The 12,840-nt window shown below is 40.3% G+C and overlaps 1 protein-coding gene across 2 annotated transcripts in view; it reads left to right on the forward strand.

Moving 5' to 3' along the window:
- Positions 1 to 12,840, forward strand: part of LOC124554861 (GTPase-activating protein and VPS9 domain-containing protein 1) — a 345,101-nt gene that overhangs the window by 133,984 nt on the left and 198,277 nt on the right. For both annotated transcript variants that reach the window (XM_047128529.1, XM_047128530.1), the window contains exons 10-11: positions 691 to 845; positions 7,037 to 7,190. In XM_047128529.1, the coding sequence (XP_046984485.1) occupies positions 691 to 845; positions 7,037 to 7,190 (309 nt within the window). The remainder of the gene's footprint in view (positions 1 to 690; positions 846 to 7,036; positions 7,191 to 12,840) is intronic.

Raw genomic sequence — 12,840 nt, forward strand, 5'->3', positions numbered from 1 at the left:
GTGTGTTGTGGAAATTTAGTGAGAACAGTTCTTAAAGATACAGCTTTGATTGTTCTAGTGAGAATTTCCTCTGTTTCACAGCCTGTTTAGAGAACAGAAGAAGTTACCAGGTTTATTTGTGAAATTACTGTTACATGGTAGAGGATGATTAGATTGTGGACTGTGAGTAGGGATTAATAATGCCAGACAACAGGGTGAACTGTAAGGAATACAGTAGAAGTAAACCACTGTACTACAGAAAATTGTGAAATAGTGTTGAACTTGTCATTTGCTGCTGAATACTTAATTATTGTGTTCAGATTTTGTTGGAAAAAGCTGCTGAATGTAAGTTAAGGGGGAAATGCTAAAAATATTGTCAAAAAATTGCCCCTTCCACTAATGATAGAATTTGCTTGTAGTGAGTGGTGGTAGAATTGCTTGAAACTTTCATCTCACATGCTCTGGGATGATTGAAAAGGAAGTGACAGAAAATAAAGGATGCATAGTATAAAAAATGGTGAGATATTTTCTTGCTTGGGCTGGGAATGTTATAACCCCCACCCCCTACCTCGTTGTCACCCACAATTTGAGCCTACTCACATTCTGAATGTACTAAGTTGATTAATATATTTGTTAGGTAGTGATTTATTTTTCATAAACCATCTCAAGATCCTGGTGGCAGAAATTCTAAAGGACTTTTTTGTGTTTTAGTATCAAGATCAAGAAATCCATCATCTGGGGCCATTGGAAGAAATGGGAACGAAGATGGTTCAGTAGAAGATGGAGATGATTGTGGTCCAGATGTTCTTGTTATTCCATTCTCCCCAGAAGTTGGTGAAAATATCGGACTTGCATCAGAACAGAAGGTTTGTCAACACAATAAGATGTTGCTGCTGTCATAGTCATTGGTTATTGCTTTACAGTATGTGCCATGTATCATACAGCTTTTTAACGAAATAAGACCCCATAAACAGATATGAAAAATTTGAATTTATTTTTGAAGTTGTTGGAAAATAATTTATTGTAAGAAAATTTGTATAGGCTGAACAACTTGAAAATTGCTCAAGGCATGCATTATATTCAATAAGTTGTGGTTGGCCCTTGAATGGTGCCATATGCCAAACACCTCAGGAATCAGATAGTTTCAGCTTTGACAGATATGCAGAATAATGGCCGGAGAACCTTTCATTGTCCCAATTGCCTCTTTATTAATGTTAGTGTAAACTATTAGGAGTGTAGGAGTGAGTGTCATTAAAGTATTTTGCTTCTTTAGAGAGAATTGATTTTGGCTTTACTGTCTGTACCACAAATAGGATAGGAACTTCAAAACTCTTCCACAACCTAAGCTGGACATCTATGTGTTGACGTGAGTGAGTGTTCTAAGGGTATCCTGTGAGGTACCTGTCACACCTCAGTTGTATTTGGCTTGCTCACGCGAGACCCTTATGTCGACATTCGCTTCCCCTACTTTACGTTGGCCTTCCATGTAACTGCTCCTAAAACAATTGAATTCAAAGACGAGAAATGCCATAGAGGAAAAGAAAGTGGACAGTGTGGAAAAATTCTGTTATGTGCTAACAGTGATGGTAGGGAGAAGCTCCAGTCCCTTATGATTTGGAAATTTGCTAAATCACTTTGTTTTAAAAATCTTGTCACATTTTCCACAAAACATACTGAAAACAAGAAATTGTGGATTATGGCAAAAGTGTTCGATGTATCAATACAAAAATGGCTGCAGCAGGCCAAAAAATTTTATTGCTCATAGACAGATGTGCAGCACACCCTTCACTTACTTGCTATTTGAGAAATATAACCATAGAATCCTTTCCAGCAAATTGCACAAGTGAGCTCCAGCCACTTGACCTTGAAGTGTAAGAGGCATTCAAAAAGAAACGAGCCGGAGGCATAATTACAGAAACCAGTACCTGTATGTTAGAAGTATTGACCCTGGCTGTTGAGAGACTTGTCCCACTGTGACACAAGGCAATGAATGGCTGTTTCACAAAATTCCCGGAGCTGCGATGTTAACCAGTTCTGCATGAACAGCTGGATGTCATTGTCCGAGGTGGAGCGTTTGCCCCTCAGAGCCTTTTTAAGAAGACCAAAAATGACCCCCTTGTAATTCACTTTCTGCAGCACAGGACAATAGTGAATGCCCAGCATTACTCGCAAACCTTGACCACCCTTCACCAAGTGATCAAATCAATACCCGTGGGGTCATTCTGCTCCATGACAATGCAAAGCGTCATACGGCCAACACAGTCGCGGCACCCCTGCAGAAATTCAAATGGGAGGTTCTTGGCCACCCTTCATATAGTTTGGACCTCTCTCCCTGTGATTACACAATTTTTGGTCCCTTTAAAAAGGCTCTGAGGGGGCAAATGATTCACCTCGGACAGTGATGTCCAGCTGTACGTGCGGAACTGGTTAACATTGCAGCCCTGAGAATTTTATGAGACAGCCATTCACTGCCTTGTGTCACAGTGGGACAAGTGTCTCAACAGCCAGTGTCAATACTTATAACATACAGGTACTGGTTTCTGTAATTATGCCTCTGGTTCATTTCCTTTTGAACACCCCTTATAATACATACTTTCAAGTTGCATTATCACAAAGTGCTCATGCAGAATGCCATCAAGTGTGTCGGAAAAAAAGAAGAAATGAAAATAAAGCATTTTACAGATCACAATTTTACTTGCCATTTTTTATTATTGTAATACTTGGGCCATAAAAAGTTTCTGAGAACGTATTAATGAATTTGTTTCTTCTGATAGGCAGTGCACTACATCGCAGCTTCAGGGCACAATGTTTCAGACATTACCATTCATAACTGCTTCCAAAAATGATTTTACTTTTGTATGGAGCCACAGTCATATAAAACTTTTTGAAAGATGTAACCGCCATTTGACCATACAACAGGTTTTATTTCACATTCTAGATTTTGGTCTTAGGCCATTATCAAGTGTTACAATTATTATAAAATCATTAGACTTGAGTTGAACCCAAGTTATTGTCAAAACATGTTTCTTTGGATATATAAACAAATTTAGTTGAAATAAATGCAAGAACATTTGTGTGGCATGCTAATTTACTAGCAGTTAGCATGACTCAGTTGATATGGTTGAGGAAAAATAGATGACCAAATCACAGGTTTTAAACTTTGCTACACTGTGTCTAAAGCCAGATTTGGAAATGAAGTCCATGGTCATGAAGGAAATGATGATACTGAAGATGTTTCACCTAATGAGCATTCATCATTTCGGGATTACGGCAACATTGTTGAAAACCTGTAGAAGCCATGACTATTCCTGAGATACTTAAAGATGCATTGAGGGACATGGACAAGAATACTGACAAAGAGGACAATACAGTAGAGCTTCTGCAGTCCTCTTTGATTTTTAATGATACAGTAAAAGTGTTAGAAAAAATTAAAACAATTTGTGACATGCCATAATGTTTCTGACAAATTAACAGCATGGTTATCCCGTTTTGAGGATACCGTGTATGCTGTAACCATGGCAAAGGAAAAAACAAGAAAAGATTACAGACTTTTTATGAAATGGTGTTTTCTTCTGTGTAGATATTTACTTTTTTTCTCCATTTTTTTAAGTACATATTAGGGTTTTATAAAATTTTCTGTAAGACAACTTTCGATTTACTGTATTTTCCACTTGTCATTTTACCAGTTTAATTTGCAAGTATGACACTTTCTTTCTTGTATACATTTTTTACATTTATACCCCCCCCCCCCCCTCCCCCTTGTATAAATGGAGTTTTACTGTATCTAATTACATTTGTGATGTGAAAAGACAATTATGCCAAGACAAATTGACTTAGACTGAAATAGGAGCCATTTGCTGACATTGACATCAAAAGAAGTGGTATGTCGTAACCAAAATTATTATAGTAGTGATGTTGCCCCAGAAACCGTTGGTCTGTCTCTGAACGTCTCACCAAGATTCTCGTTAATGCATATGGGTCCTAAAAGTGACGTTTGAAGTTACATTATCGAGGCACTTGTTTTACTTGTCATTCTTTTCAATTTATTTCTTTAATTTTGTTTATATGAAAACATCTTTTTTCCGTGCTACATCATCTCTAAGCAGTAAACACAGAAAGCAAAATAGTGCATTTTTTACTTCACAGCTGCAAAACAAACTTTCTGTTGGTACCATTCAGAATGAAAGCTACAAATATATTAGTTGTTGTTGCTTATGAAGTGACCAAGTAAAATCTCATTGCCAGAATTATGACATGTCCCGTCAGGTTGGTGCATCGGTTCCTGAGCCATAAATCAAAAGAATGAGAGAACACCGTCCTGTGAGAAGTATTATAATATACTAAACTTAGTACAACGAATCATCATTGAAATGCACATACAAGTCCTTGTGCAATGCCAGGAGAAAATAAACACCTGAACACTTGATAATTTATGTCCGGCTTGCAATCCACAGAATTAAACATAAGTCAGATCTTGAGGCCAGTCCTGTTGTACTGTAACTTTAGGGAAAGTTGCGACTTCAACTACGACAGTAATCGACTGCTGATAGACTGAAGCTACTAGGCTGGGTAGAGCTGTGGTTGAGTGGCCTGTTAAATATGTGATCAGAGGCACCAGTGATGCCTCAGCTGAGGGAGCATGGCACTTGTGCAGCCATCATTTGGGCGGCACCAGTTGCTGTGCTGCCGCTGTTGGACAGCAGTGGAACCTCTAGCACAAGTCTCTGTACCTGGAATGATTGTCTTTTGTGTGATATTGACAGGCTACAATACCACATGCTGAGGAGGCAGGAGCTATGGCAACAGCCGATGCAGCATCCCTGCTAACGACCCGGCATCTGCCTTGTGAATGCCTGGGAACACTGGCCAGAAAAACTGGCATACGGTGCACAACTGTGACCAGTGGCTAAGGCCCTTTTGAAGTGGATGACTTCTCGGCATCTGGTGGGTCTCTGGTGTTGTAAAGAATGGCATTTGGGTGATCCTGGCCCAACCCCAATGTCAGAAGCGACAGGTGCTGTGATGACTCACTCGTGCTATGTCGATCTCCATTTGCTCCTCATGTGGTGCTTACAGTGCTGAACGCAAGGAAGCCATTGATGGCAGTGGCAACAAGATCCTGTTTGGCACCGAATCTGAAACTGAGAGATTTGAGGCACAATCATGCAGGTGACACGCACTAATTTGGTTGTAGTGCTATCTGTGCACACTGGAAGGACCTGGGATGCAAAAAGAGAACAATCCAGGATGTTTATAATGGTCCATTTTTCCATCTTAACTTGGCTCCAATCAATCTGAAAAAGACAACATTGTTAATTTTAAACTGTCTACTGAAAGGGTACTTAACCGACCATTCAGGTGGATGTGGTAGGTGAAGTTAAGTGTTATGATGGTGACCATGAAGCAATTCCACAGGTGATTTTCCATCTATTGGCTGGGAACATTAGGATGCCTAGAATGTTTTAGAGACTGTTCCCTCGCATGGGAAGCGTGCACGAAGTCTGTTCATTCGCTGCTTAAAAGTACATACAAAATGTTTCATTATTCCGTTTGACTGGGGATGGAATGGTGCACTAGTCTTGTTGTATGCTGTTTACATCACAGAATTGTTGAAATTTACTTGACACAAACTGTGGTCCATTATCAGAAATAATTACTTGTGGAAAGCTCTGTATACAAAAAATTAACTTCACTGCCTTGATGGTTTGAGAAGCAGTTGTGGACTGCATGGGTACAACAAACAGAAATCTGCTAAGTGCATCAACCACAATTAACCATTGAATGTTCTAGAATGGACCAGCATAATCAATGTGCAGCCTTTGCAATGGGATGGTGGTTTTAGAATTTCTAATATGTCCATTAGTACTTTCAGCTGTGGCAAAGGATGTGACTCTACAGCTGTTTGACAGTTGACAGTGAACTTGAAGTCAGCACATAAGCATAAATTGCCATTCAGTTTGGTGAGAATCATTAGAGGAGAAGCCTATTGGCTTGCAATAACTGGTTCAACAACCCCTTGTTACTGCCAGTGTTCTAAATCTGTAACTACTTTTTGCTGCAGGACAGGCCATGCCTGAAAGCATTTCAATTGTGCGTTGGCTTTTAATGTTACATGCTCCACAAAGTTGTTAGCTTTGCCTAACATATCCTGAAACAGTTCACAAAACTCAATACGTAATTGCGAGATACTGTCATTAGGCACAAAAATGTTGACTGACCGCACATTGTCTTCTGTCTGTAATGCAAACAGGTTGAAGGCATCCATGTCAAAAATGTTCGGACTGTCTTTTGCACAGAGAACCACAAACAAGACTGGTTACAAAACATTTTCTTGAACGTGGGAGGGAGACTACAAACACCTAAGATAAGGTTATAGTCACCATTGAATGTGGACGACACTGTTTGTGAGTGACAAAAGTTTAGACTGACCTAGCTGTCCATAGGTAAATCTATTTAAAAGTGTGACAGATGGTCCAGTATCAAGTTGCATACAAACATCCTGCTTGGAAATGTTCAGTGATATAAACAACTTGCTCATCTATCTTTGAATAGGATATGAGTTCTGGGAATTTGACACCGAGTTCGCTTTTGATATAACACTGTTTGTCTTGTTAGACAGTTTTTACATGACTGCATTAATACTCATGTCATGATTTTTAGAGGAACAAACTCAGTGACACTGCATAACATTTTATCACTACAGAACTTTCCACACTTATACCTGATTGTAGACTGTGTAATCAGACCTCTTAAGTCTGCTACGTATCCCCTGTTTGTTTGATAGTCTCAGCTTCATGCAAGTGATCGAGTTGGCAAAATTTTCCCAGTACTTATTGGGTTTTATTCTGTCAAAGTATTTAGATATTAACAGTATGCTTTAAAACAAAACAAGTGTTTATAATTTGACCCTTTGCTTTTCTTGTGCCCATGTTTGTGTGAATGTGAACTCAGTTCTCTAAATGATCGCTGAAAGAGAGAGAGAGAGAGAGAGAGAGAGAGAGAGACTCTGACTGACTGACTGACTTCACTAACCTGTAAACTTTCGTTTGTGATGCAGGTGCTGTGCCTTGAGGATCAGCAACATTGCACGGAAACTGGTGCGCATGGAAATATCACAGATGCTGGAGGTCCTATAGGAAACATTGTAGATAGAGTGGAAAGTCAAGAGAAGCGCACCCGTTTCTCCTTGCTACATGATGAAGGCTCAATTGGTGAGAACTTACATAGCTACTGTTGTACACATCCATAACATAGCCATGTGCCACGTTAGTGCAGTCCATAGTAGTTATCATTTAGAATGAGTCTGTCTGTAACCCATGAATTGAGTTATGGAAGCTCCTCATAATACAGGTGAACACAGTATATACACTACGTGATCAAAAGTATCTGGACACCTGGCTGAAAATGACTTAAAAGTTCATGACACCCTCCACCAATAATGCTGGAATTCAATATGGTGTTGGTGCACCCTTATCCTTGATGACAGTTTCCAATCTTGCTAGCATGCATTCAATCAGGTGCTGGAAGGTTTCTTGGGGAGTGGCAGTCCATTCTTCACAGAATGCAGCAGTGAGGAGAGCTATCAATGTTGCTCAGTGAGGCATGGCATGAAGTCAGCATTCCAAAACATCCCAAAGGTGTTCTATAGGATTCAGATCAGGACTCTGTGCAGGCTAGTCCATTACAGGGATGGTATTGTTGTGTAACCACTCCACCACTGGCGATGCATTATGAACAGGTGCTCGATCATGTTGAAAGATGCAATCACCATCCCCGAATTGCTCTTCAACAGTGGGAAGCGAGAAGGTGCTTAAAAAATCAATGTAGGCCTGCGCTGTGATAGTGCCATGCAAAACAACAATACAACCACACCATAACACCACCACCTCCGATGTTTACTATTGGCACTATACATACTGGCAGCTGACATTCACCATACCCACTCCCTGCCATTGGATTGCCACATTGTGTACCGTGATTCGTCACTTCACACAATGTTTCTCCACTGTTCAGTCGTCCAATGTTTACACTCCTTACACCAAGCAAAGCGCCGTTTGGCATTTGCCGGCGTGATGTGTGACTTACGAGCAGCCGCTTGACCATGAAATCCAAGTTTCCTCTCCTCCCGCCTAACTGTCATAGTACTTGCAGTGGATCCTGATGCAGTTTAGAATTCCTGTGTGATGGTCTGGATAGATGTGTGACTATTACACATTACAACCCACTTCAACTGTTTGGCACACTCTGTCAGCCAACAGACAAGGTCGGCCTGTAAGCTTTTCTGCTGTACATGTCTCTTCATGTTTCCACTTCACTGTCACATCGGAAACAGTGGAGCTAGGGATGTTTAGGAGTGTGGAAATCTCGCGTACAGACATATGACACAAATGACACCCAATCACCTGACCACGTTCGAAGTCCACGAGTTCCACGGAGCACCCCATTCTGCTCTCTCACGACGTCTAATAACTACTGAGGTTGCTCGTATGGAGTACCTGGCCACAGGTGGCAGCACAATGCACCTAATATGAAAAACGTATGTTTTTGGGGGTGTCTGTATACTTCTGATCACATAGTGTACATGAAGGGTAGAGTTGGGTATCAGTTGTGAAGCCATAGTATAACTGTATCTCAGTGCCATTACAGAGATTATGACACAGCAGTTACACAAATTTGTGATTTATTCAATTTGAAAAACACAACATGTTTCTGGAAGACAAGATCCCATTGTCAAGTTTTGTAATTGCAGAGAGATATCCAATATATGTACGTTAGCACATGAAAAATGTATCATGCTTACCTTATTCATAGAACTTGATATTGGGAACTCGTCTTTCTGAAACTTTATTTTTCCAAATTAAATAAGCCTTTGGGCAATTGGTGCATCATAATCTCTGTACTGCAAGTTAAAAAGAATTATTCCTGAACTTATAAGTTATCATACTTAGGAATGAAATGTTTAGTTCATAATACTTTGCAGTGGAACTTCAAGTGGTGTAAATGATGATGCTCTCCTTAAAAAAAGGTAAGTCTGTACCAGCTGACTGTTACATTTAATTAAACAAAATACAGGGTTGGAGCTTTAATAGTGGCAACTATTTATTTACAGCTTGTACAAAATAGATAAGTTGGTTGGATGGTTGGTTTGGGGAAGGAGACCAGACAGCGTGGTCATCGGTCTCATCGGATTAGGGAAGGAAGTTGGCCGTGCCCTTTCAGAGGAACCATCCCGGCATTTGCCTGGAGTGATTTAGGGAAATCACGGAAAACCTAAATCAGGATGGCCGGACGCGGGATTGAACCGTCGTCCTCCCGAATGCGAGTCCAGTGTCTAACCACTGCGCCACCCCGCTCGGTAAAATAGATAAGTGTTTCAAAGTTTTACTGACCTTCAAAGTAGTCACCAGCATTGTGTATAACCTGTTGCCAGTGATGTGGAAGTCATAGGATACTTTAGCAGTGCCAGTTGTGTGGACAGCTTGAGTGGCGCGGTCTATTGCCTGACGAATTTATAGCATTTCTGAAGCGAATGCCATGAATTGTTTCCTTCAGTTCAGAAATAAAGTTGAAGTCAGTAGGTTGGTTGGTTGATTTTTTTGAGCGGGGGGGGGGGGGGGGGGGGGCCAAACAACGAGGTCATTGGTCCCGAAGTCACGAGGGCCTAAGTCAGGGGAGTGCAGTAGATGGTATAACACTTAACAGCCCCATTAGTCAAACAAATCAGTAACAGCTTGCACTGTATGTGCTTGAACATTGTCCTGCAAAATGATGGTCAGGTCCTGCAGAAAGTGTTCATCACTTCCGTCTCTAAGCTGGTCGTGGGTTATGTTCGAAAAATGAACAGCATAGAAACAGAAGTGATGACACTTTCTGCAGGACCTGACCATCATTTTGCAGGACAATGCTCAAGCACCTACAGTGCAAGCTGTTACTGATTTGTTTGACTGATGGGGCTGCTAAGTGCCATACCAACTACTGCACTCCCCTGACTTAAGACCTCGTGAGTTCAACTTGATTTCTAAACCGAAGGAAACACTTCACGGTATTCATTTCAGAACTGCTACAAATTCATTGGGCAATAGACCGCGCTGCTTGAACTGTCCATACAACTGGCACTGCTAAGAGTATCCTACGGCTTCCACATCGCTGGCAATGGGTTATGCACAATGCTGGTAACTACTCTGAAGGTCAGTAAAACTTTGAAACACACATCTATTTTGTACGAGCTGTAAATAAATAGTTTCCATTATTAAAGTTCCAAACCTTGTATATTCTCAGTTGTGAATACGGACAACCATCGGCTGTGTAATGAGATAACAACAATGAAAATTTGTGCTGGACCAGGACTTGAACCCAGATTTCCTGCTTTACACAAGCAGTCACCCTAACATCTGTGGCTATCCATGCATGATTCATGGTCAGACCCAAACTTCCGCATGTTGCCGTTCGCGCCAAACCTGCACTCATCCACATAACATAGTTCTGATATGGGGGGAGGGACATTTTAATTGAGTCACTGCCTGGTATCGGTGATTAAAGTGCCTTTATTGTTAAGAAGTACGATTCTATCTTCCGTCAGACATGCAGGCACATTTCTGGAAGAGATGATCTCACTATCAAGTTCTATAGTCATACACAGATATCCAATATATGTATGTTAGTATGTGAAATAATGCATCAGGCTCTCATTGTTCATAGAACTTGATATATATTTGTAAGGAATTTCACATTTTTCCCAGACACAATCACACATCTCAAAATTTCCATGAGCTCATAACGCCAAAAATAAATTGTAGCAGTGGTTAGCACACTGGACTCGCATTCGGGAGGACGATGGTTCAATCTCGTCTCCAGCCATCCTGATTTAGGTTTTCCGTGATTTCCCTAAATTGTTTCAGGCAAATGCCGGGATGGTTCCTTTGAAAGGGCACGGCCGATTTCCTTCCCTAACCCGAGCTTGCACTCCGTCTCTAATGACCTCATTGTCGACGGGATGTTAAACACTAACCACTACCACCACCACAAATTATAGTCCTAAATAACAAGCAATAATAGGCCTAAAATTTAATAAATTTTTATCAAAAGTACATACTGCCCCTTTGGTTTTTGAAACCACTAGTACAAACTCAAATTTATGTTCCAATAATGTTAGATTACTTTTATTGTCAGTGATCTCCTCAATATGATCATTATAAGACAGACCACCTGTCACAATCTCCTACAGTCACACAGCACAATCTTCTCACTGACTGTTGCTTTGAATGATGTAAGTGACTGCTGCAATGCACTTAATTTGTAGAACTACCTCAGTGTACCACTAGATGTGTCTGTCTTCCAACAGCATTGGGAGTTTCATGAGAAAGGCACTGGTACTTAAAAGAAGTGGTTTCTGGAAGAAATCACTGCCACTCAAATGGTTAATTCGATACGTCATTTTCACTTTCAAGTGAAGATTGGTAGGAGTAAACACCGTATGATCTTCTTCAGGGAAACAATTTTTAAATTATTTAGTATTTCGGCCTTCCATCTGTTATCCTCTGTTTCAATGCCATTACAGTTAGTGAACATCTGAACAGATGGCTGTGATCCATTTACATGATTTAACACGAGTGATCATCGAAAAGGTTACCTCACCAGTTGATTCTGTGAATTTAGAATAATAATGTGTGATTCCTTGTGTCTACCACTTGCCACAAACATTTGAGTCTCCCAGTCTATAGTTGGTAAGCTGAGTTCTCCTTTCTAATTTTGCAGCATGACCAGGAAATTTATGCACACCCTTCTCCAGGTTTTCGTAGAAATGTTTTGCGGGTGCTGTTCTTGATGCAAGGGGTCTATAAAAGTATCAGACTACCAAAGTTAATCTGCCTATAACACTTATCTTCTTCACCCAAATTATTTTGTGTTTGGATTGTGTATTAATCTCACTAGATGTTATTGTAGAATTTGGCGAAGAGTGGGTCAAAAGCCTCAATGAAATTTTCGTATGAAGTCATACCGCTTTAGGCTATTAAAATATTATTTATTGTGCTGGTAATTTTAAGACATGATTATTGTCAAGCATTGTGGGATGTTGTGACCAACGCAACAACATAATGTTCCCAGCTGTGTCAAAACAAATACATGTGGTGGTATAAATCTACTTGCTGTTCCATACACCATGTATGCACTCATTAGAAAGCTGACGAAATAACGGTGAACAGCAGACATGTTTCTTGTTATTTCATCAACTTTGTAACATATGTGTGCATGATGTATGGCACAGCGGATAGATTTATACCAGCTGATATCTTTGCTGGGAACTATGTTCCAGCATGTCACAACTTCCTGCAATGCAGGCAATGACCATGTGTAGAAACTGTGATAAGAGTAAATAATATTATAACAGCTAAAAGTGGAGTGACCTCATTTAAAAGATATTGTCGTATTACTAATGATTATTAACACTCCACCACACCCAGCATATCTTTGCAATATACATTCCAGTTGCAATTTAGAATTTCAGTGCTGTTAACATCTGGTTTCAGGCAACTTTCTATTCCTAATAATATGTGGGCATTATTATTTACTGTTCAAAGAAAATTAATGGTTGCAGTCAGTCTCATGTTCTTTGAACTGGGCACCTGCCTGTCATCCTCAGCCATCGACAGCTGATGGCTCACCTGAGGATGACTGGCAGATGCACAGTTGAAATATCATGGAGTTTAGTTCACAATGACTGACTGCAAGCTCAAAACTTCTTTGAACACGTAGTTTGCTGGGAAAGTTTTAAAATGCAGATTATTATTAATGTCTGTCAGTGAGCGACTAGTTTCATGATCTTTCCATGGGCAGTGCTGCAGTTAACTTACTCTATATTAA

The sequence above is a fragment of the Schistocerca americana genome, chromosome X, assembly GCF_021461395.2.
Source record: "Schistocerca americana isolate TAMUIC-IGC-003095 chromosome X, iqSchAmer2.1, whole genome shotgun sequence".
NCBI lineage: Eukaryota > Metazoa > Arthropoda > Insecta > Orthoptera > Acrididae > Schistocerca > Schistocerca americana.